This window comes from Siniperca chuatsi, linkage group LG22 (assembly GCF_020085105.1).
Source record: "Siniperca chuatsi isolate FFG_IHB_CAS linkage group LG22, ASM2008510v1, whole genome shotgun sequence".
Taxonomy (NCBI): Eukaryota; Metazoa; Chordata; class Actinopteri; order Centrarchiformes; family Sinipercidae; genus Siniperca; species Siniperca chuatsi.
Genome location: NC_058063.1, coordinates 16420813 through 16443990, shown reverse-complemented (window position 1 = coordinate 16443990; position 23178 = coordinate 16420813). Strand labels below are relative to the sequence as shown.

Here is a 23178-nt window from a genome sequence, read left to right as displayed (position 1 = left end):
GCTGTAGTGAACACTTTCTTCCAGAAGAGGCAGGAACATAGGGTGACATATAAGAGCGGAGGTAGAAGCACTCAGGTGGACTACATCTTGTGTAGACGTTGTAATCTGAAAGAGACCAGTGACTGTAAAGTAGTGGTAGGGGAGAGTGTAGCCAGACAACACAGGATGGTAGTGTGTAAAATGTCTCTAGTGGTGAGGAAGATGAAGAGGACAAAGGCAGAGCAGAGGACGAAGTGGTGGAAGTTGAAAAAGGAAGAATGTCGTGTAGTTTTCAGGGAGGAGCTGAGACAGACTCTGGGTGGTCAGGAAGTGCTCCCAGATGACTGGACCACTACAGCTAATGTGATCAGGGAGACAGGTAGGAGGGTACTCGGTGTGTCATCTGGAAAGAGGAAAGCGGACAAGGAGACTTGGTGGTGGAACAAGGAAGTTCAGGAGTGTATACAGAGAAAGAGGTTAGCTAAGAAGAAGTGGGACACTGAGAGGACAGAAGAGAGTAGACAGGAGTACAGGGAGATGCAGCGTAAAGCTTGTATGCTAGGTTGGACACTAAAGAGGGAGAGGTGGATTTGTACAGGTTGGCCAGACAAAGAGATAGAGATGGGAAGGATGTGCAGCAGGTTAGGGTGATTAAAGATAAGGATGGAAATGTATTGACAGGTGCCAGGAGTGTGATGGGAAGATGGAAGGAGTACTTTGAAGAGTTGATGAATGAGGAAAATGAAAGGGAACGAAGAGTAGAAGAGGTGACTGGTGTGGAGTAGGAAGTAGCAAAGATTAGCAAGAGTGAAGAGAGGAGGACGTTGAAGAGGATTAAGAGTGGAAAGGCAGTTGGTCCTGATGACATACCTGTGGAGGTATGGAAGTGTCTAGGAGAGGTGGCAGTAGAGTTTCTGACTACTTTGTTTAACAAGATCTTGGAGAGTGAGAGGATGCCCGAAGAATGGAGGAGAAGTGTACTGGTGCCAATTTTTAAGAACAAGGGAGATGTGCAGAGCTGTGGCAACTACAGAGGAATAAAGCTGATGAGCCATACAATGAAGTTGTGGGAAAGAGTAGTGGAAGCTAGGCTAAGGGCAGAGGTGAGCATTTGTGAGCAGCAATATAGTTTCATGCCTAGAAAGAGTACAACAGATGCAGTATTTGCTTTGAGGATGCTGATGGAGAAGTACAGAGAAGGTCATAGGGTGTTGCATTGTGTCTTCGTAGATTTAAAGAAAGCGTATGACAGGGTGCCGAGAGAGGAGCTGTGGTATTGTATGACGACGTCTGGAGTGGCAGAGAAGTATGTTAGAGTGGTGCAGGACATGTATGAGAGCTGTAAGACCGTGGTGAGGTGTGCTGTAGGTGTGACAGAGGAGTTCAAGGTGGAGGTGGGTCTGCATCAAGGATCGGCTCTGAGCCCCTTCTTGTTTGTTCTGAACTGCAACATACACATTCGTGCAGCAGTAATATTAATCCAGAAACATCAGATATAATAGTAAAACACTGACAGGGAACATTTTACTGCAGAATGAGTACTTTTACTTTTGATACTTTAAGTACATTTTGCTGACACACTTACATACTTTTAATTAAGGAAGGTTTTGAATGCAGGACTTTTACTTGTAGTGGAGCATTTTCACAGTGTGGTATTAGTAGTTTTACATAAGTAAAGGATCTGGATACTTTTTCCACCACTGACATCCACAAAAGATTTGCAGTACAGTACTTGCATTAGAGGACATACAAAACACACAAAACATTTTTAAAATATAATCTCTGTATTTACAGAATTTACAACACTGTTATTACAATTGGAGCATATAGCTTAGGCCCTCAACATATAATGGCAATATATAATATTGTTTATAATGATTGTTTTTATATGATAAAGTGAAGATGCAAAAGTCTTTCAAGGTCAAAAATGGCGTTATTTACAACCATGACGTTGCAGTCTTGTATGCTGTTTTATGCCAAGTGTTGCACCTTTCTATCATAATATTAGCCTTACATTTTTTTTGGGCTGCATCTTTTGCAAGTGATGCTTTGTTTTTACTCAAGGAAATTCACGATATACATCAAGCTTTGACCCTCTAGGAAATGTCTTGGTAGGGCGACACCGAGGCCTGCCTCACGCGATTAAACTGGATCTTGTCATACACAGTCTGGGGCTAGATGAGTGACAAAAGGAGATAAAAAAAACAACCCATCAGTGTCACAATCAGAAGCAAGACTCATTTTAATACGAATTCATTTCTAAATGAGAAAGAAATGTCTCAAGCATAATTTCATCATTCAGGATCTTTCGATATTAGAGGATCTAGTCTGTAAGCAGCAATGTCAGATTATCTACCAAACCTTCAAGTTACCCAGCTACCAAAATATATGTTAAAGTGAGGCTATGTACTTGGTCTGGTATGACCAGCAGCCAATGGTGGCTAATGTTAGCAAAGTTTAGGAAACTTGAGATATATCTCACTGTGTAACTGACATTACAGACAGTTTACTGACTCTCCTCTACTTGTACTGCTGGTATACAACGTTTTAGCATTGACCACCATCTTGTATCTACTGCTTATGGCCACAGTCCAATGATCTTTGTGTCAGCAGTCATTCCATTAGTATAAGAGTTACTTTTTTCCAGAGGTGGATATGTTAGTTTAAATCAAATTTCTTCAGAAATAATGTTCATGGTATTTTGAACCCTTAAATAAAAGCAACCATAAAATCATAAAAATGTAATATAATTGATATAAGGGAGCTAAACGTACACTGTAGCCACATGCTTTAGCTGTTATGTAGTATATTGCAAAGTCAAATTACAGGGATTAATTCAGTATCACTCATGACAAGAACTTCAAAGATAAAAGTTTTGTTCTTACCCCAGGTGTGACTGAGTTGACTCTGTTGTCAATGGTTTCATACACTGAGCATGGCTTCATGGTAGATGAAGTCCCCTGGAAGTTTAAATGTGCATGCATCACAGAGATAGGTATTAAAACACTGATTTGAATTAAAACGGATGCTGATAATTTGTGCAAAGTCGTGTGTGCACAGTAAATACATGAGCATACTTACATCTTCATTTGTAATTTCAGAGATATCAGCGTACACGGTGAGGTCAGTAGAGTCACTGCCTGGTGGTAGATTTTAATGAAGAAACCAGGCAAAAGAAAAACAGTGATACGTCAATCATACATTTAAAAAAAAAACCCAAATATTAACAGCATACAGCTAAAAGGGGACACACTGCTATTCACTGTAATGTTCTTACCTGCTCGACTTTGTTTGCAGTGGCAAACACCCACCGCTATGCCAACTATGATGACAATCAATAAACAACCTCCTCCTGCCAAAATCAGGACAACGGCAAAGTTTACTGGCCCTGCAAATGATAATATTATTACTGTTATTATTATGATTAACAGTAATAGTGATCACATTTGTTCAAGGTCAAATAAAATTAATAAAGCAGGAATACTACTGCAACGATGAGTGCAAAAACAAATCAGTGGTAAAATACAGAAATTTCATTTTTCACTAGTAGTTGATGAGAAAATAGAGCAAATTGAAATGGCAGCAAGTAGCAATCATCATACTTATAGTCAACATCATCACTATGATCTATGTTCTCCTCATCCTGTATGGCATAACCATTATATCATTTATCAGCTTGACAAGATTCAGATGACAGATATTAAGATTTCTAATAACAACCCAAATGCAGGATATGGCTTATTTAGTATAAACTAAAAAGAAGACAACTGGATCATACTCAAAATTTAGAGTTTTAGAATTCTCATTCGTTGTCAACTTATTTATTTACAGTGCATCAGAAGTACAGCGTTTTGGCCTTCCTCAGTGTTCAGGCTCTAGTAATTACATTTCATAACTCTACTGTATTTTACTTGTATTATCTTAGTTTTAGAAACCCCAAAACAAAATTTAAATATCTTTAATTGTGAGGAAGTAAATGCATCTTTATTTGTATTTTGGCTTTACTAGTCAAAACTACATTAGAGATATTTTCAATTTGAGTCTCGACTAGTCATAATTTGAATGGAAACATCTGGAATTATCATTTGAGATATTCAAAACTGAATTGTAAATATCTTTAATTCAGAGCTTCACACAATTTAATGGCAAACGTAACTTTAGTCGAACTACACAGAATATGATCAGAGATATTTAAAATGATTGCTTTTTGATCGTAGCTATCATAACATTTTAACCTGTGAACTACAACATGATGATATTATTATATAGATATAAAAGGGTTTCTAACTTGTGAAAATGTGTTTGGAGATATATTGAATTGTCTTTCTCACTCGTCAGATTGTAATTGCAGAAATTATCACTCTGACTGGTCACACTGTAATATGACTCATCCAAATGCATTTGTGGATACTTTTAATATAAGTACAGATAGTTAAGTGAAACCATTTATATGTCAAACCTGCCTGCTGTACCTCCTGTACCTCTTTTTTCTGCATCATCCCCAGTTATGATTCATAAAAAACATTAATAAAAACACCCCTGGGAATTCAACACTAATAAATTATAATCAGTTCTCTGCACATGCCTGTTTCTGTGCTTATTTCTTGAGTATTGTTGCTGCACTTCACTATTTTGGATGCTGACTCCTCACTGACAAAATTGTAAATTGTGCAGGTGAATTTGGTGTCTCCATCCTGTGGCCTGATGCTGTATTGCAGACTGGAGCCACTTATGGTTTGATTCCTCACAGTCCAGTTGTAGGTGACACTGCTGTCAGAGGTTGCACTGCACTCCAGCAAAACTGTGCATGAGTTGGTCGAGGTGCGCCAGGTAGAATTGCCAGACAGGACAGGCTCTTCAGTTATGGGCTCTAATGAGGCAGTTGGGAGAGAGAGAGGGTGACAGTTCTACTTAGACATTGCAGCTAAAGATATGACTGAATTTGGTAAATTCATTATAAATGTACCAAAAAAACCCACCAACAAATGCATGTATAGCAGTGAAAATCCTTAAACCCAGTTTCCCTGGACAAACTCTTTTGTTAACCTCTATTCTAAAAAGGGTTGCTAAAGGACGTATTTGAAACATTGGATCAAAGATGCTATAAATCAACGACAATCAGAATATCTGCCCCAAAAAGAGATAATAAATCAACAGGTTATCTTTTGATATTCAGAAAAGAAGCAAAGGCACTTCCTGACTATGGACAGGCTCAATGACTACACACTGACAATCCATGAGCATAACAAAATAAAAAATATAGCCACCAAGAAATTATATTATAGGTGGACACACTATTTGAATAAATGTAAAAATATAATTTTGTCTCGAGGCTTGGCAATATTATTATTATTAACTTTTAGATAAAAAAAGACACAGTCAAATGTTCTTAATGAATGAATCAATTGTCCAACTAATTAATTGATAATTCATTATCATTTATTAACAATTATTTGGTTACTTGGTTCACAAAAACAGAAGCATCTTACCATGAACTTGCAGGGTGATGGTGACTGTGTCCCTTTGTTTGTCATTCACCTCTGAGATAAAAGTGAAATCACCAGAATCTCGGAGAGTCAGCCCTCTCACTGTTAAACTAAAGTTTGTAGGGTTTAGGTTTAATCTGCCACTGAACTGTTTTTCAGGAACAACATTATCTTTGTCTGCAATTATTGATGTTCCATATTTCCATCTTGCCAAGTTGACCTTTTCAGTTGGTAAGCATGATGAAAACTCCACGGTGTCTCCAACTTTTTTATGGATGACATGCTGACAACTGGAAGCCTCCACTTCTGAAACACATAAGCAAACAGCAGACTAGTAGACTCTGCGTATTATATTTTTGAAAAGCTCACTGTCAAATTAGTTTCTTAACTTTAGGGGAAACTGTCTTCAGTCTTCATAGAGCGAGAGCAAAAAAAAAAAAAACGAAATTCCCTGTAACCATAGCCTCTAGGCATAGTGTGCAGAGTGTAATAGTGCATGTTAATGTACTTAACAAAAAGTAGCATAAAAAAATCAGAGCATAGAATGACACAAAACATAACATGTCTAATACCAACATACATGACATGACATGGCATAAAATAATTACACAGCATCATAACATTACGTGAATGAAATGAAGACATGACATGGAATAAAATATAATATGACATAACACAAAATGACATCATGATGTGGCATGCCACTAGCAAACAAAATGTTGCATTTGTTTGTATCCTGTTTCCTATCAACAGTCACCACTGGTTTCCTTTAACCATGATATTGACCTTTCCCATAACCTAATAAACCTAATCATTTTAGCTACCTGACTTCCCCTCAGGGATCAATAAAGTATTTCTGATTCTGATTCTGATATATCAGGTGGGAGGATCAGAAAACGCTAATATGAGTTATGTTTTCAATTGTCATGTGGGTTGTTGGGACTGTACTGACAAGCAACTTATTTTGTCCTTTAGAAAAAGGATGTGCTAAGAAAAAACATTACAACAATAGTCTAGCCTGGTTACCACTGCATCATTTCCAAAGAAATATCAGTATAACCACAGACTCTGACCTTAGTGACAAAGGTAACACGAACGCTGCCTTTAGTCTGTGCTGTTCAACACTTTCAGTCAGTGCTGCTGGTGGAAAGTACTCAGGAAATGTTCACCTGTTTCTGCTGTCATGTTGTGTGTGAATCTAATCTTCGGATGAATGGGTGGTAGGCCTCACAAGCTTTTCCAATGCAACAGCAGCCACTATGTGCTTGCTAGTGACTACATATTGACACAGTATTGAAACACTGATGGCTTGTATCTGTGATCTGTAAATAGAGCAGTAGCAAAGTTTTTTTTTAACACTTACATGCACTCCTCTATTTCGGCAAATACCCCCTTGTTCCTGTATGGTATATACAATTACTGTATTGTGTGACCAACTTTGATTTATCAGAATATACTACGTAAGGATGTTTTAAGGTATAACAATATAACCAGTTCTCTTAAAAAAAAAAGAGGAAGCAACAGAAACAAAAAGGATGACCCATCCCAATTTTTAAGTTTGTAGCCAAGCAGATGCAGAAGGAAATCTGCTGACACAGTGTACCAAAAATTGCAAAGCATATCCGCAAATATAGAACTACAAGATACAATATTTTGTTAATTAAATTATAAACACTTAAATCAATCAATAATGAGCACCATGAGCATATTATGACTTTTTTTATGAGGAGAGATAAACTAAAGCTTTTTGAATTCATTTCTTCATTTTGGATGTCCCAGTTCTCAAATCAGTATATTGCTACTATAGCTTTGAAGTCGCAGCTGCATTTCTCACAGGTGCTATGTAAACGTAGTCTTCTTGCAAACACACAAGACATAACAACTGTAGGCTTCTTCCAAGGAATACACGTCATTTCCCGAGATGGCATGTGCACATCCAGTAAATTCTGCAGTACTACATGCTCTATACTGAGCATTTGACAGATTGCATGAGGCAAAAAAATAGTACTCGTAACAGTAAAAATTCCTAAACTTATGAGCAGAGGTGTACGTACCATGGAGGCAGACCCCAAGAAGCAGCACAGCACTGCATGTAAAGAAGCAGGTCAGGCAACAAAGGCGACCATCAACCATGTCTTCGCGGAGAGGAACAACGTCTGTTTCCTCTTCTGGTCTATCAAACTGTGTCTTGACAAGGCAACGCTAAAAAAAAACCAAATACTGGGGGTGGAGAGTGGGGGAAGGTTCCTGTCAGTGAAGAAGAAGCAGAAGAAGCGGCCTGGCCTGATATACTGTGATATAAAAGATAGCCACATCAGAAAGAACGTAACTGGAAAATATAAAACAAATTGAGTTTAATAAAATATTACCTTTTGCTAAATCACAGCCTGCTGTTATGCATTAGATTGTATCGTATTACCATTTAACTATTGGTTTCTATTTCTAGGTGGCAATACTATTAGGTAACAACAACCACATGTCCAAGATTGCCTATAAACTCTGGTAGTTCTGAACCCATTTTATATAAACTCAGTCCTTCCCTGTAATTAACTCAAGCTAACAAATAATGTATTTACAGACTACTGCAAGTAACCGTATCTGAGCTGGATGTGTGAAGATTCGAAGTTCCACACCATTTAAGCAGGAAGAACTTAGCCACATCCTGTTGTCAGATATTCCTAGATGAGATGCTAAAGTGATTACTTATTATGCATCAATTCTGATCTGAGTGCTGGAGAGTAAATAAGTCTAATGTCAAAAAAGAAAACCAGTAGGGCTCAAAGTCCTGCAGGAAGAACATTGTCATTCACAGAACACTGGAATCAGTAGCACTGCTGAGACTCTAAACCCTGTCAGTGGAGGATGGCAGCTTTTTGCCCCCTGAGAAGCTGATATTGCAAGATGCTGTATTTAATATTTATTTATTTTTGACCCCAAATTAGATTTCAGACTTTACTTTTAACTATACAACTTGAAGCTTACTGGATAATTCCTGGACACAACTTGAGATTTACTTAAAAATGTTGCTAAAATCTAATAAGTAATCCTGCACAGTGCATAGAAGTGACTCTTGTCCTATCTCATTTTATTTGGCAAAAGCATACTACTAAAATGCAGCATCATTCAGGAGGAGAAGTAGCAAAAATAAAAGACAGATTGTCAAAAGCTCAAATCCATGGATTGGTTGGGATAATATGAGCGGGCAAGGGAGATGAGGATATCATGAGGGGACTTTTCAGCAAGAGCTATAACCTGTTCATACTGCAGAGTATCTCAGCAGCTGGCAGTGAAAGACTGTGGCTTCACTAGTGTCAACAAAAAAAAAGAACCAAAAAGTGAGAGATTACTGGTAGCCAATGTCTAAACTGTGTCAGTCATAAACTCCACCTCAAAGCGCAGTGTTTCTGCAGAGGTGGTCTGTGCACGGCCTGAAACCTCACTTGATTTCCTGCGAGCTTTAAGGAAATGGTCTGTTTACAGTTAAACCCTGATGTGAAATCCACAATGTGAAACACTAACAGTAAAGATGCTGCCCGCATTAAGTGCAGCCAATTAAACAGTGTTTGATACCTCACACAACCATATTAGACACAGTCACACTTCTGTTATTTCTAAATAAATTCACACTTTTTTATGGCTGTTGAACAGTGTTTATTTTCTCGTATGCTATGAAACTGAAATCTCCCCTTAGTACCCACTTTAAAAACCAATTGCATGAGGTAGACATTTTTCATTTTTAGCAAATTGTCTCATGGTGCCCTGAAATTTGGTGCAAATATCCATGGTAACCTACTCAGAGGATACAACCTATTGAATCTGAATATTGTTTATGACCAAAAAACAAATTACACTGCGTAAACCTGTATTTTATAATGATAATGAAGCTGGATTTTTAACCTTATTTCCTATCAGCCTAAGCTGTACTTTGTGTTTAGTGCTAATTAGCAAGTGTTAGCATGCTAAACATTTTACCGGACTGTTAGCATTGTCATTGTGATCATGTTAGCATGCTGACGTTAGCATTTAGCTCAAAGCACTGCTGTGCAGCCTCACAACTTAAGGTTGAATTTAAATACAATAAATCTAAAATGGATGGTCCCCTATACATATTAAGTTATTATTCTAGACAATAAAAAAAATAGGCTACAACAAATTCTTTGACAATAGAACAGAGCATTACATATCGAGCACGGTTGCTGAAAAGATTTAGGGAGGTCTCTCTTTGCAGACAAATGACCATGATGAGACAAATGAGTCATGATCATCGAGTGGATTAAATGTGTCACCTTCTTTTTTAGGAACTTTTCATACACTCCCATTCTCCTCTCGTCACAATATTTTCAATTTAAAACATCCTTTTACATTAAGATTATATTCATTTTCATCTTGTCCATTTGGACATTCAGAAGAATTAACTGACAGGCTAACCAGTTACTTGGTGAAACCATGAAGTTTGTTTGCTGACATTTCTTTCCAAAGGAGAAGTGATACAATGACAGCAAAGTGAAGCTGGCCAGTGAGTCATTAAAGAAACAGAACCAAGATATAACAGACATGTTTATCATGTTTACACACCCTGACTCTTCACATCCTTTGGAGAAACTCTGAAATACAAACCAGATGAGTTCAAAAGTGTATTTTTATTTATGTCACAATACTATTTCTATCAAGTTAGAGCTGCTCATTCATTTTTGACATAAAACTAGTTGACATAAAAATGAATCTCAGTGGAATTACAATACTCACAGGTATTGACCATTACTTAAAAGATAACAAATATAGTTACATGCAACATACATACAACGTACATAGATAGTATTTAAGAATAAACAGGGAGCAACATGTACCATTGTTTGCCCGAATGGAGGAAAAACAATTTTGAATGAAACATTTTAAATTGTTGAAAACTACAAAAAATTCTCATTCAATGATATTACAAATGAGCTAATGCATTAAGTTATACGTCATGCATGCAGTCACAGATGCATCAGCAATGGTATTTGACCACAGGAACCACTAAGCATTGAGTTGCTGAAAGAAAAACCACATGGCACCACCCAGTGGCTAAAAATGTAAACCTGCAACTTGAGAACATTTTAGCAGTGTAAGAAAAAAAATACTGACAGCAAAATGTACCTCTTGCTGTTTATAACAATGTAAAATATCAAGCTTTAAAAGATAAAACATAAAAGGAGTCCTCTGTTTCCTCCATGAGCCAACTATCTATACAGTTGAGTTGAAAGGACAGATGAATGCACAGGCATGCATCGTAATCTGTTTTCTTCAACAACAGCAAATCACATTTGAAAAAACAGTTGTTGGTGTCTTTCCAAGAGCTTTCTCACTGACCTCTGAATTAGATGTTCATTCATCCCCTTTGGAATATAGCATAGAAAATCATAAAGCCGTTATTTAAATGCTGCAAAAACTACCTAAACATGAAGGTCGGGTTTCATGTCATTTCATCTGTGCTTCTCTTGTTTTGTTGATGATGCACTTCTCTTTATGGACCTGGAACCAAATCAGAGGAAACAACAACAACATAAGAAAGAAGAATGAGCGATATAGAAAATATAGGTGTAGTGGAAAAAGAGACAATAAAGGGGTTTATACTTTACCATTTCCACCTTCCTAATAGCCTCTCATTTATTCATAGACACAACCTTCACCTGCAGGTCAATCATCATATTAAAAACTGCAATACCATTAAAAAACTTTAAGACAACAAATTTTAAATTAGACTTTAAAATGAACAGATATCTTCAGGACCCTGTGACATCACTGTTGGGTATGGTTACAGTTACAACAGAGCACACCCAGCTTCACTGAAGGGAGGTTTAAACAGTCTTGAAACATTTAACCAGAGGGCAGCAAAACACTGCTGTTCATTCTGGTAAGTTACTCTTTAAAAATGTTGATTTGAGATGCTCATGTCTTACTTATGAATCTAAATGCAGTTTTTTTTAATCAAATGAAACTATGAGTGAAATTATCTTGTGTGTGTGTTGCTCCAGTGTTAAAGCACCTCTAGATATTGGCAGCCAGAGATGAAATAAGCCAAGACAGTGTTTGTCAGCATGAGTGGGTGTAACTCATCTTCACAGTTCCTCTTACCGAGAAGTGTTGCCGTGATAGCCACATTTAGACAGCGTTAACACCACAGCGTATAAAATATGTTTAAATGTAAGAGCTTGGAGGAAAGCTGTGCAACCATATCTTTTAAGTGGCAAACATTTGAACCCGCAATAGCCCTATTTTCACGCTTCTGAGAGATTGTATGTAAATGTATTCTGAGCCATATTTTGTGTACTTACTTGTTACATTACTGTACTGATTTGCTGGTCCACCTGAAATAAGAATGTTTTAATTACTTGAATTTTAACCACTGAGTCATTAAAAAGCACCATGTTAATCAAAGTTTATACTCTACCTGTTCTAGCATCTCCAGAGCCCCTCATTGTTTCATAGACAGAACCATCACCTACAGGTCAAAGATTATCATGGTATCATGATATTAATGAATGCTTGTGAGTGTACTAATATATTTACAGTTCTTAGTTAGTCTTTTTTGGCTATTTTGTTTCAAAAACCAGCTGACTAGAAAGGTTGTTAAAGAGTTAAAAATAGTTGTGAAAGCAAACAGAATTGGATGGAAGACTGACCATGGAGAAGAGAGGAGTACACATGCTGTTGAGTTTCATCTTGGTTGACCGTTTGAGACTGGGTGGGCCTGAAACATGTATTTAAAAATGTATATTAGCAGTAATGTGTAAAAACAAGTAAAAGTGAAAAATGAATAAAGAACATGTACAGTGTATTGCTGCTGTTAAGTTGGAGATGAGAGAAGAAGAGTGCCCAAACCTGTTACAACATTGATCTGTGAAAAAGAAAAATGTTCCATGTTTTTTGTTGCAAGTTAAACCACTTCTCAGATTTTGAATAATCAGTGTTACTCATCTAACACCAGCAAGAGGAGGTCTCACCCTTTGACTTCGTGTAGCAAAGCAGTGAGAGCAGCAGTAGAATCATCAGTAAAAGTCCAATAACTGGCCCAATAATCAACTGTACAATATTCAAGGACATGGACACTGCAATAATAAATAATAAGTATATCAATAAACTTTAATTATTTAACACTTTCCTTAAAGATACTGTATAAAGCATTTACCAAAAAGAAAGTCCATTTTCAGGGAGTAGCATGAGCAGACAAATCAGTGACGGATAAGGAGGTACAAGAGTCCACTAAACTGAACATAATGTCCCACTACTGAGCAACAGTTCACATTTAAAGACTTTTAAAAAATTCCAATTCCAACATTTTAGAAAATTAACTTATTTGCTGTCTTGTCGAGAGTTAGATGAGAAGACCATATCAGTTTCATCTATGTGTGATCAACACAACCCTCTGTGTTGATCGGTGATTAGCCTAGCTTAGCGCAAAGAGCTAACCCTTTAGCTGACATGCAGTCACCATAGTACCTCCATTTTCACTGGGAATTTGTTAAGAGTTACAAAGCAAAGGCGACAATGTCAGTTTAAGGACAGCATCCCATTTATATCACTGACTGTAGACTAAATATTAAAAACAGCTCTCAGTGTAACACAATACAATACAACATAAAAACACAACTGCAATGAGAAACAGACTCTAAATACAGACAACACAACCAAACACAAACAACACAGGCAAGTAGAGAAAACACGTACAGAGAAAAAACAAAACGCAACGTTTCCAGGAGACGGCACACGAGATGTTGCCATGGTTGTGCCTCACAGAGTTACTTACGCCATGACTTAGTGTGATACAGGCTATGTTAACCTGTACATTATATGCAATTGCTAGGCACTAGGTGTATATCAGATATCTGCAATAATATCTGAACGATGCAATTTGAGGTTTGTCCATTCAGCATATTCAATTACATTCTTCATTCTCTGACTTTCATTCAATAGTCTATATACACACTGTAGTTTACTCTATAGTGATCAGTAAATTAATATTTGAGACACTTATGAATCATTATTTTTGCATTACCACTGACAGGTGTGGAGTTGCACGGTTGTAAATTTGGATCTACTAATTTGCAAAGCATTATATTGTGGGATTGTTCACAGAAAGTTGTGTACATGTTATGTATACTACATTTTTCGCTTCATTGTTGGAATTTATTTAGGGCACTATATCAAGCATTAATTTCACACTCTGAATTTGGACACTCAAATAAAATGGCTGTAAATATAGTGCACTGTATAGTAAATAGAGAGTGATTTGTCAAACGCTCTCGTGAACGCGTACAGCTTTTTGTCGCTGCATTCAGAGTTTTTGATGGTTCAACTCTTTCAACTTGCTGCTGCGGCGGTTCCCCGAATGAAACACCTCTTCACCAGCAGAGAGCAGACAGACCAATGAAGAGAAACAGCATCGGAGCAACATCAGCTTCACTATCTGAAAGTACCTTGACTGTGTAGTTATGACACAATGCTGAATATTGTAAAACCCTTAAAAGATACAGGTACAAAAGTAAAGCAATTCATATTTTCTTTTCTCTGCACATACTTATTTCTTGTTTATTGTTGCTGCACTTCACTATTTTGGATGCTGACTTCTCACTGACAAAATTGTAAATTGTGCAGGTGATTTTGGTGTCTCCATCCTGTGGCCTGATGCTGTATTGCAGACTGGAGCCACTTATGGTTTGGTTCCTCACAGTCCAGTTGTAGGTGACACTGCTGTCAGAGGTTGCACTGCACTCCAGCAAAACTGTGCATGAGTTGGTCGAGGTGCGCCAGGTAGAATTGCCAGACAGGACAGGAGGTTCAGTTATGGGCTCTAATGAGGCAGTTGGGGAGAGAGAGAGAGAGAGAGAGAGAGAGAGAGAGAGAGAGTGGCAGTAATAGCGGTGAAGTAACAAGGTGACAAACCTTCTGAAAATGTTTGGAGTCCTTGGATTCATGCTTGTTGGAGTAAAATGTTGTGTGTAACAATAAACAATAGGACAGTGTGAGTTTAGTTTGGACAGATTCTTGGTTTGGAATAAATCAGTGAATTCCCATTAATGTTATTAGATAAGCAAATAGGACATCTGACTATGGACAGGCTACAATATTTGATATTTGAATACATGTACAAGTGTAATTTTATCTAGAGGCTTTGGCAATGATATCAACTTTCAAGTAAATAAAGGTAACTGAAAGACAGAGAGAGACAGAGAAATAAAAGAGGTCAATAATGGTGAAGTGACAGTTTTCCTTGGAGATAAACATGATGAAGGTAAACAGCTGTGTATAATAATGAAACATTTCAGATTCATAGTTTGGGAATAGTATACAGAGCTCAGGGTATGAATATTACATTTTATAGGTACAACTATGCATCCCATTATATCACACCACCAACTTTTAACATTAATAGGCCATGTTGTTCGAGAGAGCACAGAAAACACAAGCTAATAAAGAAAACCTCTTCATGTGTTGAGTTCTCTCTGCTACCATTATTGTGGCATCTGTTCTATATGAATGATTGAATCAACCAACTAATTAATTGATAATTGATTATCATTTATTAACAATAATTAGGTTAATTGGTTAACAATAACAGAGACGTCTTACCATGAACTTGCAGGGTGATGGTGACTGTGTCCCTTTGTTTGTCATTCACCTCTGAGATAAAACTGAAATCTCCAGAATCTCGGAGAGTCAGCCCTCTCACTGTTAAACTAAAGTTTGTGGGGTTTAGGTTTAATCTGTCCGTGAACTGTCTTTCAGGAACAACATTATCTTTGTCTGCAATTATTGACGTTCCATATTTCCATCTTGCCAAGTTGACCTTTCCAGTTGGTAAACATGATGAAAACTCCACCGTGTCTCCAACTATTTTATGGATGACACGCTGACAACTGGAAGCCTCCACTTCTGAAACACATAAGCAAACAGCAGAGTGAGTATAATCTTTTTGTAATTGTCGAACTGATCTTGATATCATGGCTGATGGTCACCGCTGTTTACAGAGAGACAGAAAAAAAAATAATACATTGTTTTTTGAGGTGGGTGACAGGAAGTTATGAGGAAAACTTGTTAACAGCTTATAATAGCCTTTAAAGTTGTAGAAATGTTTTTGATCTTTTTTGCTAAATCATTTTTCCTTGCAGCCTCGTAGCAAACGTTCCACCAGCAGCCTGGTGGTTGGGGGCCTCTGCTCCAGCGTGTCAGTACACAAAGACATTGCTGATGAATTTGGTCACAGGGGAAACAGAATTGAAACTTTAAACCAAATACGGTTGTGAAACAACGCTTTTCAGTAGGGCAACAAGTTACTCTTTCATCATATCGTAACTATCAGAAAATGCTCATTTGAACCATTTTGGAACCCTCAAATGGGTGGTTGGGAATGTGCTGACAAACAACCTATTTTGTACTTAAAAATGAGGATTTGCTGGAAAAAACAAAACATTTGCCAAGATTTTATTTTCAAGCTGACAACTAAAATAAAATTTTGGGGGAAAAAATAGTTTGAGCTGCATTTTTAAGCAGTGCCATTTATTTGTATGTAATTATAAACACACAAGATTCACATGACATGCAGAAGTCCAGGAAATACTGTCAGCTTGACCTACACACTTCAGCAGTGCAATTCTAAGCTCATGTAAGAGTTCATCAGCCAAACAAATACCTCTTACAACTGTAAAACTGCACTTCCTTACTGAGCAGAGGTATACATACCATGGAGGGAGACCCCAAACAGCAGCAGAGCACTGCACGTAAAGAAGCAGCTCAAGCATCGAGAACAACCACCAATCATCTCTGTGGGGAGAGGAGCAATGTCTGTTTCCCCTTCCGGTCTGTCAAACTGTGCTGTGACGAGTTAAGAGAACAAAAAAACTAGGGCGGAGGGTGGAACAGCAACAGAACATGCAGTCTAGTTGGGCCTGATAAAAAAGTTGAACAATTTAGTTGAATAAGAGATCATTAATTTGACCTTTTGCAAAATTATAGCCAGCTAAATTAAATTGTACCATTTTACCATCACACTATTTCCCATTGGCAGGTGGCAAAAAGTAAATGTCCAAGATTTGCTTCATCACCGTAAACCCTGGTAAATGTAACCCTGACTGCAGTATTAACTAGAAACTCAACTATACACTGAATTAATTTTACCTAAGAAACTATATCTATACACTGCTGTAAAGAAACATATGTAATCTAGATGTGTGAAGTGTCAAGGTCAGGGTCCGTATTTGTTAACCATTGTGCAAGAATAACTTTACCACATCCTGTCGTCAGATGCAAGTCACTTAGTTCCAAGTTACTTTAATGGTGTTTTTGTTAGCACATGTTAGTACAGTGGTCTTTGCTCTGTCTTCATTATTGTTTTATTTAAAACGTTATTCTTTGATTGGTTCATGTTGACTTTAAAGTCGTCCACTTGGGCATTGAGCAGGATCAACTGATCAGCTGACAGGAAATACTTGATGAAGCCAAGAAAGCAGACATTACCAAGTTTGCTGAAATTTCTTTTGAAACGAAAAGAGATCCAGTAAAAATAACTCTAGAACACACATGTGAAATGACACGTCCGACTCTTCATATGTAAAACTCTGAAACACACCCCAGATGAATTCAAATTCATTTATTTAACAATAATATTTATACAAAGTGAGAGCTATTAGTACAACTTAAAGGATTTGTTAAGATGAAAATGAATCTCAATGTAATTATGATACTCATGGGTATGTAAGTACTATTAGGAACTAATGAAGTAACTGAAAGCAAAACTGCAGGGCCCCACCAAGTGGCTGATAATGTGAACCTGCAGGCATGAGCAAATTATATCAGTGTAGAAATAATACTCACAGCTTGGTTAAAAGTTTACTTATTCTTGCTACATATTACACTGTGAAAGACCAAACTTAAAAATGTACAAAAGAAAAGTACAGTTATAAAAGGACATATGAATTTACATATATGTATTATAAAATGTTCTTTTTAGCAACAATATGAAGAGAAAATAGTTGTTGTTGTCCATCCCTGATTTTGACTAGTGAAGCTGCACTAGATGAGCTGTTATAAAATACACCCGTGATGTGTACAATCCAATTTACAGACTGTAAAATTTCCCACTTTTGGTAAAAATTTGATTTTCAGATATGATCACTTCACCCACGGCAAGTGACAAACTGAACCTCAACAGCAAAACACAAACTCTTGGCTGGGCCAACATTACATCTTTTATCTCACTTTCGCTCTGTTGCATGTAGCATCACAAATCATAAAGCAATCACCGGGTGATTTGGTACCGTTACATCCTGAAGCACCTACGCTGTGAGCAGGCTAATGAAGCTTTACAGCTTGAGTGGCAACAAAATGAAGAAACAAATATATCAATGAATCCAAAAGCAAAACAAACGCCTCAACAGTTCTGCAATCTGTGCTGAGACCAGCAGGAGGTTAAATCCACATCATGTAATTATAATATAATACAGTATATAATAAACAGTATGGCTATGGCTAATCATATAATCATATAATCTGCAATTGAACTGTGCAAAGTACTAAGAAATCCGAAGAGCAGTTGTAATACTTGCAAAAACTGCCCTAAACATGAATCCAGATTTTCTTGTTGTCATCTGTGCTTCGCTTGTTTTGTTGATGCTTCTCTTTATGGACCTGGAACTAAATTACAATAAAAAGCTGAAAAACAGAGATAACATGGTACCGAACATAGGATGGCATTATCGGACATTTTAATTTTATTACCATCATTTCAAAAATATACTTGATAAAGCAACATCAATCCTACGATGTTATCAAACCGTCAGACTTTGGAATGATCAATAATCTTTCTTCAGGTTGTTTTTAAATATGTTTGAAATGTGTGAAGCCCATGTTATGCTTAAGGAAATAGAGTAGCTATAGAATCCGGACTTTGAAGATCAGTTCTAATTCAGCTTGTTAATCAAATGAAACCCTGAAAAATCTTGTGTGAGTTTTGATAAGGTGTGATTTTAATCAATAATAACTAGAACAAGAGAGGAAACAAGCCAAAACACTGGCAGTCAGCATTACAGTTCCTCTTACAGAGATGCATTGCTGTGATAGAAAAATTCTGACAGTGTTGAAACCACAGCTAATATGTTTACATGCTACAAATTGGACAAATGCAGTGCATTTATTTTTGAGGTGGCGCAAATAACCAGTGAATTGAACTGCATACTAACTGATCTACAGTTACCTCTAGGGTAATTATCAAAGAAGGCATGATAGATTGTAAATGAAAATGTAACTTTAGACCCAGCAGATGAACAGCTTTTGTTAATGTTTGTACCTGTGGTTAAACGTGGATTCACATGTAGTGGTCTGAGCTCTCCTCTGGATCATCATGTTCACTCCTCTTGACAAGACCTTTGAGCTAAATTGAATGAAATGTGGCATCACTGTATTCTTTAGCTTGTCCATCTAAAAGCATGAATGTTTTCAATATCATTCAGTCCATTACAAAAATGGTTCAATTGTTTCCACATTGAAAAAGTTTATACCGTACATTTCCAGTTTCTTCAGAACCGCTGATCGAGTCGTAGATACAAACAACTCCTACAGGTCAGTGAAAATCAAGACAAAATCAAATTAGTCACTTCATCTCTGTGATACGAGATACAACTTTCATACCAAAGAATGACTTTGGGCAACATTTCAACCACTGGTTCAACAGTATTAAACCTGCAACACAGGAAGTGCTGTTGGATTCTTGGAGGGATATCCATGAAAAATATGGCCCAGTTTTGTAGCATTTGAGGCATTAAAAACCAGCAGTGATATCAGAAACAGTTGTGAAAGCATTCAAGTGGGCTGACCTTCACGAAGAGAGGAGTATATGTGCTCCTGAGTTTCATCCGGGTTGACCCGTTCATCCTGATTGGTGCTCTGAGACTGGATGGGTCTAAAACGTGGGAATTGCAGTAAATTTAACGGAAGCATTAAAAGTATTGCCGTTGTGTTCAAAGTGAGAGAAGAGAGTGTTGTACCAACCTGCCACTGCATGGATCTGTAAAAAAAAAAGACGTTTATTATTAGTTTTTTTATTGCAAAATGTTCATCTTCTCTTCAGTGTCGTGAAGAACTCCCCATTATTTTTACATTTGCATATTCTCACCCTTGGACTTTGTGAAGTGATGCAGCAAGAGCAGGAGAATAATCAATAAAACTCCAGTAAGGACCCCAGTGAACAGCGGCATAAGAAATGAATGGCTTTCAGCTCTGGACACTGTAGAAAGAAAGTGTATTATTAAAACAGTATGTGACTGTAACACATTAATTACTGATTTTACAGTTTAAATAAAATCATGCATATCACTGACTGCAGCAAAAGAAGGAGAATTTACTTAATGCAAATGTGCTGAATGATTTGAAATCCTGTACTTCTTAGTTTTTGGTAAAGTTTTATTGTTGACATAGAGACAACGGTTTGAGTCATTTACATAAAAACACTGTAATTCTGAGTGTTGTTTTTGGTGCATCTGAAAAGGAAATATCCTACAACCCTTAAGTGAAGAATTTCACCATTCGTCACTAGTATGAATATGTACAGTATGTCTGTGGCATTCTGGAAACTTTGATGTCCACATTAAGGCCATGAAATGCCAAGAAATATGAAACCTTGCAGAACTGTATAATTAAACGTACAGTGTACAGTGATGTTAACAGCGTTGCTGAACTCTCCTGATCCAGACTCACACCAATACACTGCATCAGTGTATGGTAAATTGTGGATATGGCATGTGGATCCAATCATTTTTCCATTACAGTGAGACAGGTCGCCTTTTTCAGTCAACCTCATCACTCTCCATTCTGTGGAGTTTCCCTCACAGCTCAGTGAGACAGACTCAGAGGAGAAGTGTTGCACTCTGTCAGGATTCACTGTGAGAGACGCTGCCGAGTTAAAATCTGAAAAATAACACATAGTGTTGAGTCAAACCAAGGAAAAGGTTATTTTACAATTAAGGACACCACACTGGAAATGAGCTTTTAGCTTGTGTTGAATCATTTTAATTGTTAATTGAAATGTTCCTGTAGATATGAAAGTAAATGTTTACAAAAACATTTACAGATGTTACATGCTCAGTGTTTTATGCTTTCACACCAAAAAACACTAAATAATGCTTAACAGTAATTTTGTTGAATTTTACTGTAGAAGACAGGAATTCCTTTTAATTTTACAATTTAAAAACAAAACAAGATTATTCTCACGTGAGTGTAGAATTTCAAAAATTCTCCTCAGTTTTTGGTGAAACTTAAAACTGTACAGCAGATTTTTAAAAGGGTAACTGCACCCACAAATTCTGCTAGACACCCTCACTCCCAGCATGATGCAACTTGAGTTCAATGACTTGCCTCGTTGCTATGTAGTGTTTGACATGGAGGGTCAGGTGACACGAGGGAGACTGACTGACCATCGCTCATGAAACAGCAACGTAGCCATGAGCAGCCCCTGTCAGACTCTCTGTTTCGCCCCTGAAAAGACTGGGAGTCTGGTGGAGCATTGACAGTCACTAGAAGCACATTTATGGCCCTTTGAGAGCTAGCAGCTCCACTACAAGTGGCTCCCTGGTGTGTGGGTTTGTAGGGAAGTGTCAGTACATAGCCATAGCCATGCTGTTTATTGCGTTACTTAATGTTACTGTTCGTCAGCCCTACATAACTAGTTAAGCTCTGAATACAGCACATCGGTGGGCCCATGTGTTGTGTTTACTGCCAATGAAGAGGAATAAATCTCATTCATATGACATTGTTTTTCTGCCGTCGCTTATCAGGCTTGCTAATGCTAATGTAACCAGCAGCTACAGTATGTGTTGAAGGCACAAAGTGGGGCTACAGTCAACCAGTGTGCTTTTTGGAAGCTGCTGCCACTGTCTGGGGGGGTCAACATACGTAATAGATCTTGGAGATTTGCCTACTTCGTCACAGTTATGGAGGGGCGGAGAAAATTCAGCTGGACCAAACTTTAAAAAATCCATGCAGACACATACAAGCTCATTTTGAGCAGAAAAAGTAGTTTTTAAACACTTTTGTTGTCGCCTGTATTAACAATATATGCCAACAATATTTTTTATGGTGCAAAAAATAGTAATTTAGTGTATCAAAATTTTCAGATAAAACATTTTATCATGTAACTTGATCACCATTATTCTGTCTTGGGAGTCGATCTGAAACAAAAATTGGTCTGATGCTGGCATGAGTAGAGAGGTCATGGGGTTACCAAAGTCAATACTTGAAATGATGTGTTCAGTAAAATTCATTCTGAATAAATATATTTTGTGAAAGAAACAAAGCAAGAAACAAACAAACTGACCTCCAGACCAGACAAAGTGACGTTCACTGTACTGAGTGTAATACACTGGAGCCCCTCTTCCAGCTCTGCACTTATATCCTGCTGTGTGTGTCTGTACATGAACAATGTAGGAATCCTGTTCAGTCCCACTGCTGCTGCCAGGTAGCAGCTCATTCCTGTAGGAGTTGTCTGCTAGTTTGGGAACAGCCTTATACCAGTAGAACGTCCATCCTGCAGAGGGATCTTTAACACTGCAGTTCAGAGTCACTGAGTCTGCAGGACTCAGCCATGATGGAGACACAGTGAGGACAGGTTTGGGTTTACCTGTTGGGAAGTGATTTTCTTCAGAATGAAACATGTACTCAATATTTTTTTTCTTTAAACTCTCTCTTAAGGTATATAAATAAACTGTATAAATATGTACTTATGACAACACAAAAATAACCTTTGAATTAATCATTCATATTTTGAGTGGAAATTAAATTTAATGTGACTTACAGCCACATACTGTCAATTTGAAGGCATCGCTCCACTTTGTTGAAGACTGTTGTTCGGTTTTGTTCCTGCCCTTACACCTGTAGTCTCCACTGTGGAATGTAGAAGCAGGCGTAATCCTAAATTCATTTCCATTTAGAGGTTTTACTGAGCTGGTTGTTCTCCATTCATACTCCCACTCAGTGTCTCCTCCGTTCTTAATCTCACATCTAAGGGTGATCGTCTCTCCTGCGTGTATCTTCGGCCATTTGGGTTGTAGGGTCACAACAGCCCTGTTTGTCACTGTTCATGTTGAAGAAGTACCAATAAGGATATATAAATGACAAAAGGTTTAATCAGCATAAAACCTTTGACAGGGTTGTTTGTGATGTTGTTTAGGCAATGTTTACCAAAAACGCAGTGCCAAACTCTTTATATTATGTTATCAGAGGTTTGTTGTGAATGCCACCTATAATTATATGAATCCTTGATGTGTTAAGCAAATCCCTGTCCTTCATGTCTTATTTTTAATATGAAAGCTGGTCATTTAGAACAAAGCCCTCTGGATTGTACAGTCTGCTAAGCTTTATAACTGCTAACCATGTTCTTCTGGAAGAAAGGTGGTAGAAAGTTTTTCAGCTATAGTAAAGCATATTTTTTACAATATACGATCAATATATTCAGTAGAGTAAGTAGAGTAATTTGGTAGGCAGAGTTTCATCTCAAGTAAATAAACAAACAAATACAATAAAGAAAGGAAATATACCTTTAGCATGTCCATAGAGGCGTGTCTTCAGCACTAAAATAAAGATTGATACTTCATTATCAAACTGTGCGAACTATTAAAGAGATAAACACAGGCATTGGCAATTATAGCTGGATAGTGTATAGGTATCAAATTATTGTTGTTATTCTCAC

General features: G+C 37.4%; 3 protein-coding genes across 4 annotated transcripts in view; all 3 read right to left on the bottom strand.

Moving 5' to 3' along the window:
• Nucleotides 1–1744: 1744 nt before the first annotated feature.
• On the bottom strand, nucleotides 1745–7644 carry LOC122870584 (signaling lymphocytic activation molecule-like). 2 transcript variants are annotated; one of them, XM_044184893.1, is made up of 8 exons: nucleotides 7520–7630; nucleotides 6635–6787; nucleotides 5469–5771; nucleotides 4565–4849; nucleotides 3257–3367; nucleotides 3061–3119; nucleotides 2865–2939; nucleotides 1745–2153 (listed from the first exon to the last, which is right to left on the bottom strand). In XM_044184893.1, the coding sequence occupies exons 2-8, from the start codon at nucleotides 6648–6650 to the stop codon at nucleotides 2076–2078; spliced, it is 927 nt and encodes a 308-aa protein (XP_044040828.1). In that variant the 5' UTR covers nucleotides 6651–6787; nucleotides 7520–7630; the 3' UTR covers nucleotides 1745–2075. The 2 variants fall into 2 exon arrangements, with proteins under 2 accessions (XP_044040828.1, XP_044040827.1); XM_044184892.1 differs by lacking the exon at nucleotides 6635–6787 and having other exon boundaries at nucleotides 7520–7644.
• Nucleotides 7645–10086: 2442 nt separating this feature from the next.
• Nucleotides 10087–16298, bottom strand: LOC122870605 (signaling lymphocytic activation molecule-like). The gene is made up of 10 exons (XM_044184916.1): nucleotides 16185–16298; nucleotides 15075–15377; nucleotides 14023–14295; nucleotides 12449–12553; nucleotides 12327–12342; nucleotides 12128–12195; nucleotides 11896–11946; nucleotides 11780–11812; nucleotides 11084–11134; nucleotides 10087–10976 (listed from the first exon to the last, which is right to left on the bottom strand). The coding sequence occupies exons 1-9, from the start codon at nucleotides 16261–16263 to the stop codon at nucleotides 11112–11114; spliced, it is 951 nt and encodes a 316-aa protein (XP_044040851.1). The 5' UTR covers nucleotides 16264–16298; the 3' UTR covers nucleotides 10087–10976; nucleotides 11084–11111.
• Nucleotides 16299–17076: 778 nt separating this feature from the next.
• Nucleotides 17077–23178, bottom strand: part of LOC122870685 (obscurin-like) — a 103636-nt gene continuing 97534 nt past the window's right edge. The window contains exons 23-32 of the mRNA XM_044185047.1: nucleotides 23027–23099; nucleotides 22285–22563; nucleotides 21808–22110; nucleotides 20142–20402; nucleotides 19612–19722; nucleotides 19488–19503; nucleotides 19313–19398; nucleotides 19003–19052; nucleotides 18787–18917; nucleotides 17077–18134 (exon numbers count right to left, since the gene is read on the bottom strand). Coding sequence (XP_044040982.1) covers nucleotides 18014–18134; nucleotides 18787–18917; nucleotides 19003–19052; nucleotides 19313–19398; nucleotides 19488–19503; nucleotides 19612–19722; nucleotides 20142–20402; nucleotides 21808–22110; nucleotides 22285–22563; nucleotides 23027–23099 — 1431 coding nt within the window. The 3' untranslated portion in view covers nucleotides 17077–18013. The remainder of the gene's footprint in view (nucleotides 18135–18786; nucleotides 18918–19002; nucleotides 19053–19312; nucleotides 19399–19487; nucleotides 19504–19611; nucleotides 19723–20141; nucleotides 20403–21807; nucleotides 22111–22284; nucleotides 22564–23026; nucleotides 23100–23178) is intronic.

Bases quoted from the DNA above. Each gene is read 5' to 3' on its own strand.
- LOC122870584 (XM_044184892.1), bottom strand. From the start codon at position 7,598: ATGGTTGATGGTCGCCTTTGTTGCCTGACCTGCTTCTTTACATGCAGT. The intron at 3,120-3,256 runs GTAAGAACATTA...ATCTACCACCAG, and splicing joins CTGCAAACAAAGTCGAGCAG to GCAGTGACTCTACTGACCTC. The intron at 2,940-3,060 runs GTAAGTATGCTC...TTAAACTTCCAG, and splicing joins CTGAAATTACAAATGAAGAT to GGGACTTCATCTACCATGAA.
- LOC122870605 (XM_044184916.1), bottom strand. From the start codon at position 16,263: ATGATTGGTGGTTGTTCTCGATGCTTGAGCTGCTTCTTTACGTGCAGT. The intron at 12,554-14,022 runs GTATGTGCAGAG...TTATTATTGCAG, and splicing joins CAACAATAAACAAGAAATAA to TGTCCATGTCCTTGAATATT. The intron at 11,947-12,127 runs GTCAGTCTTCCA...TTTGACCTGTAG, and splicing joins GTACTCCTCTCTTCTCCATG to GTGATGGTTCTGTCTATGAA.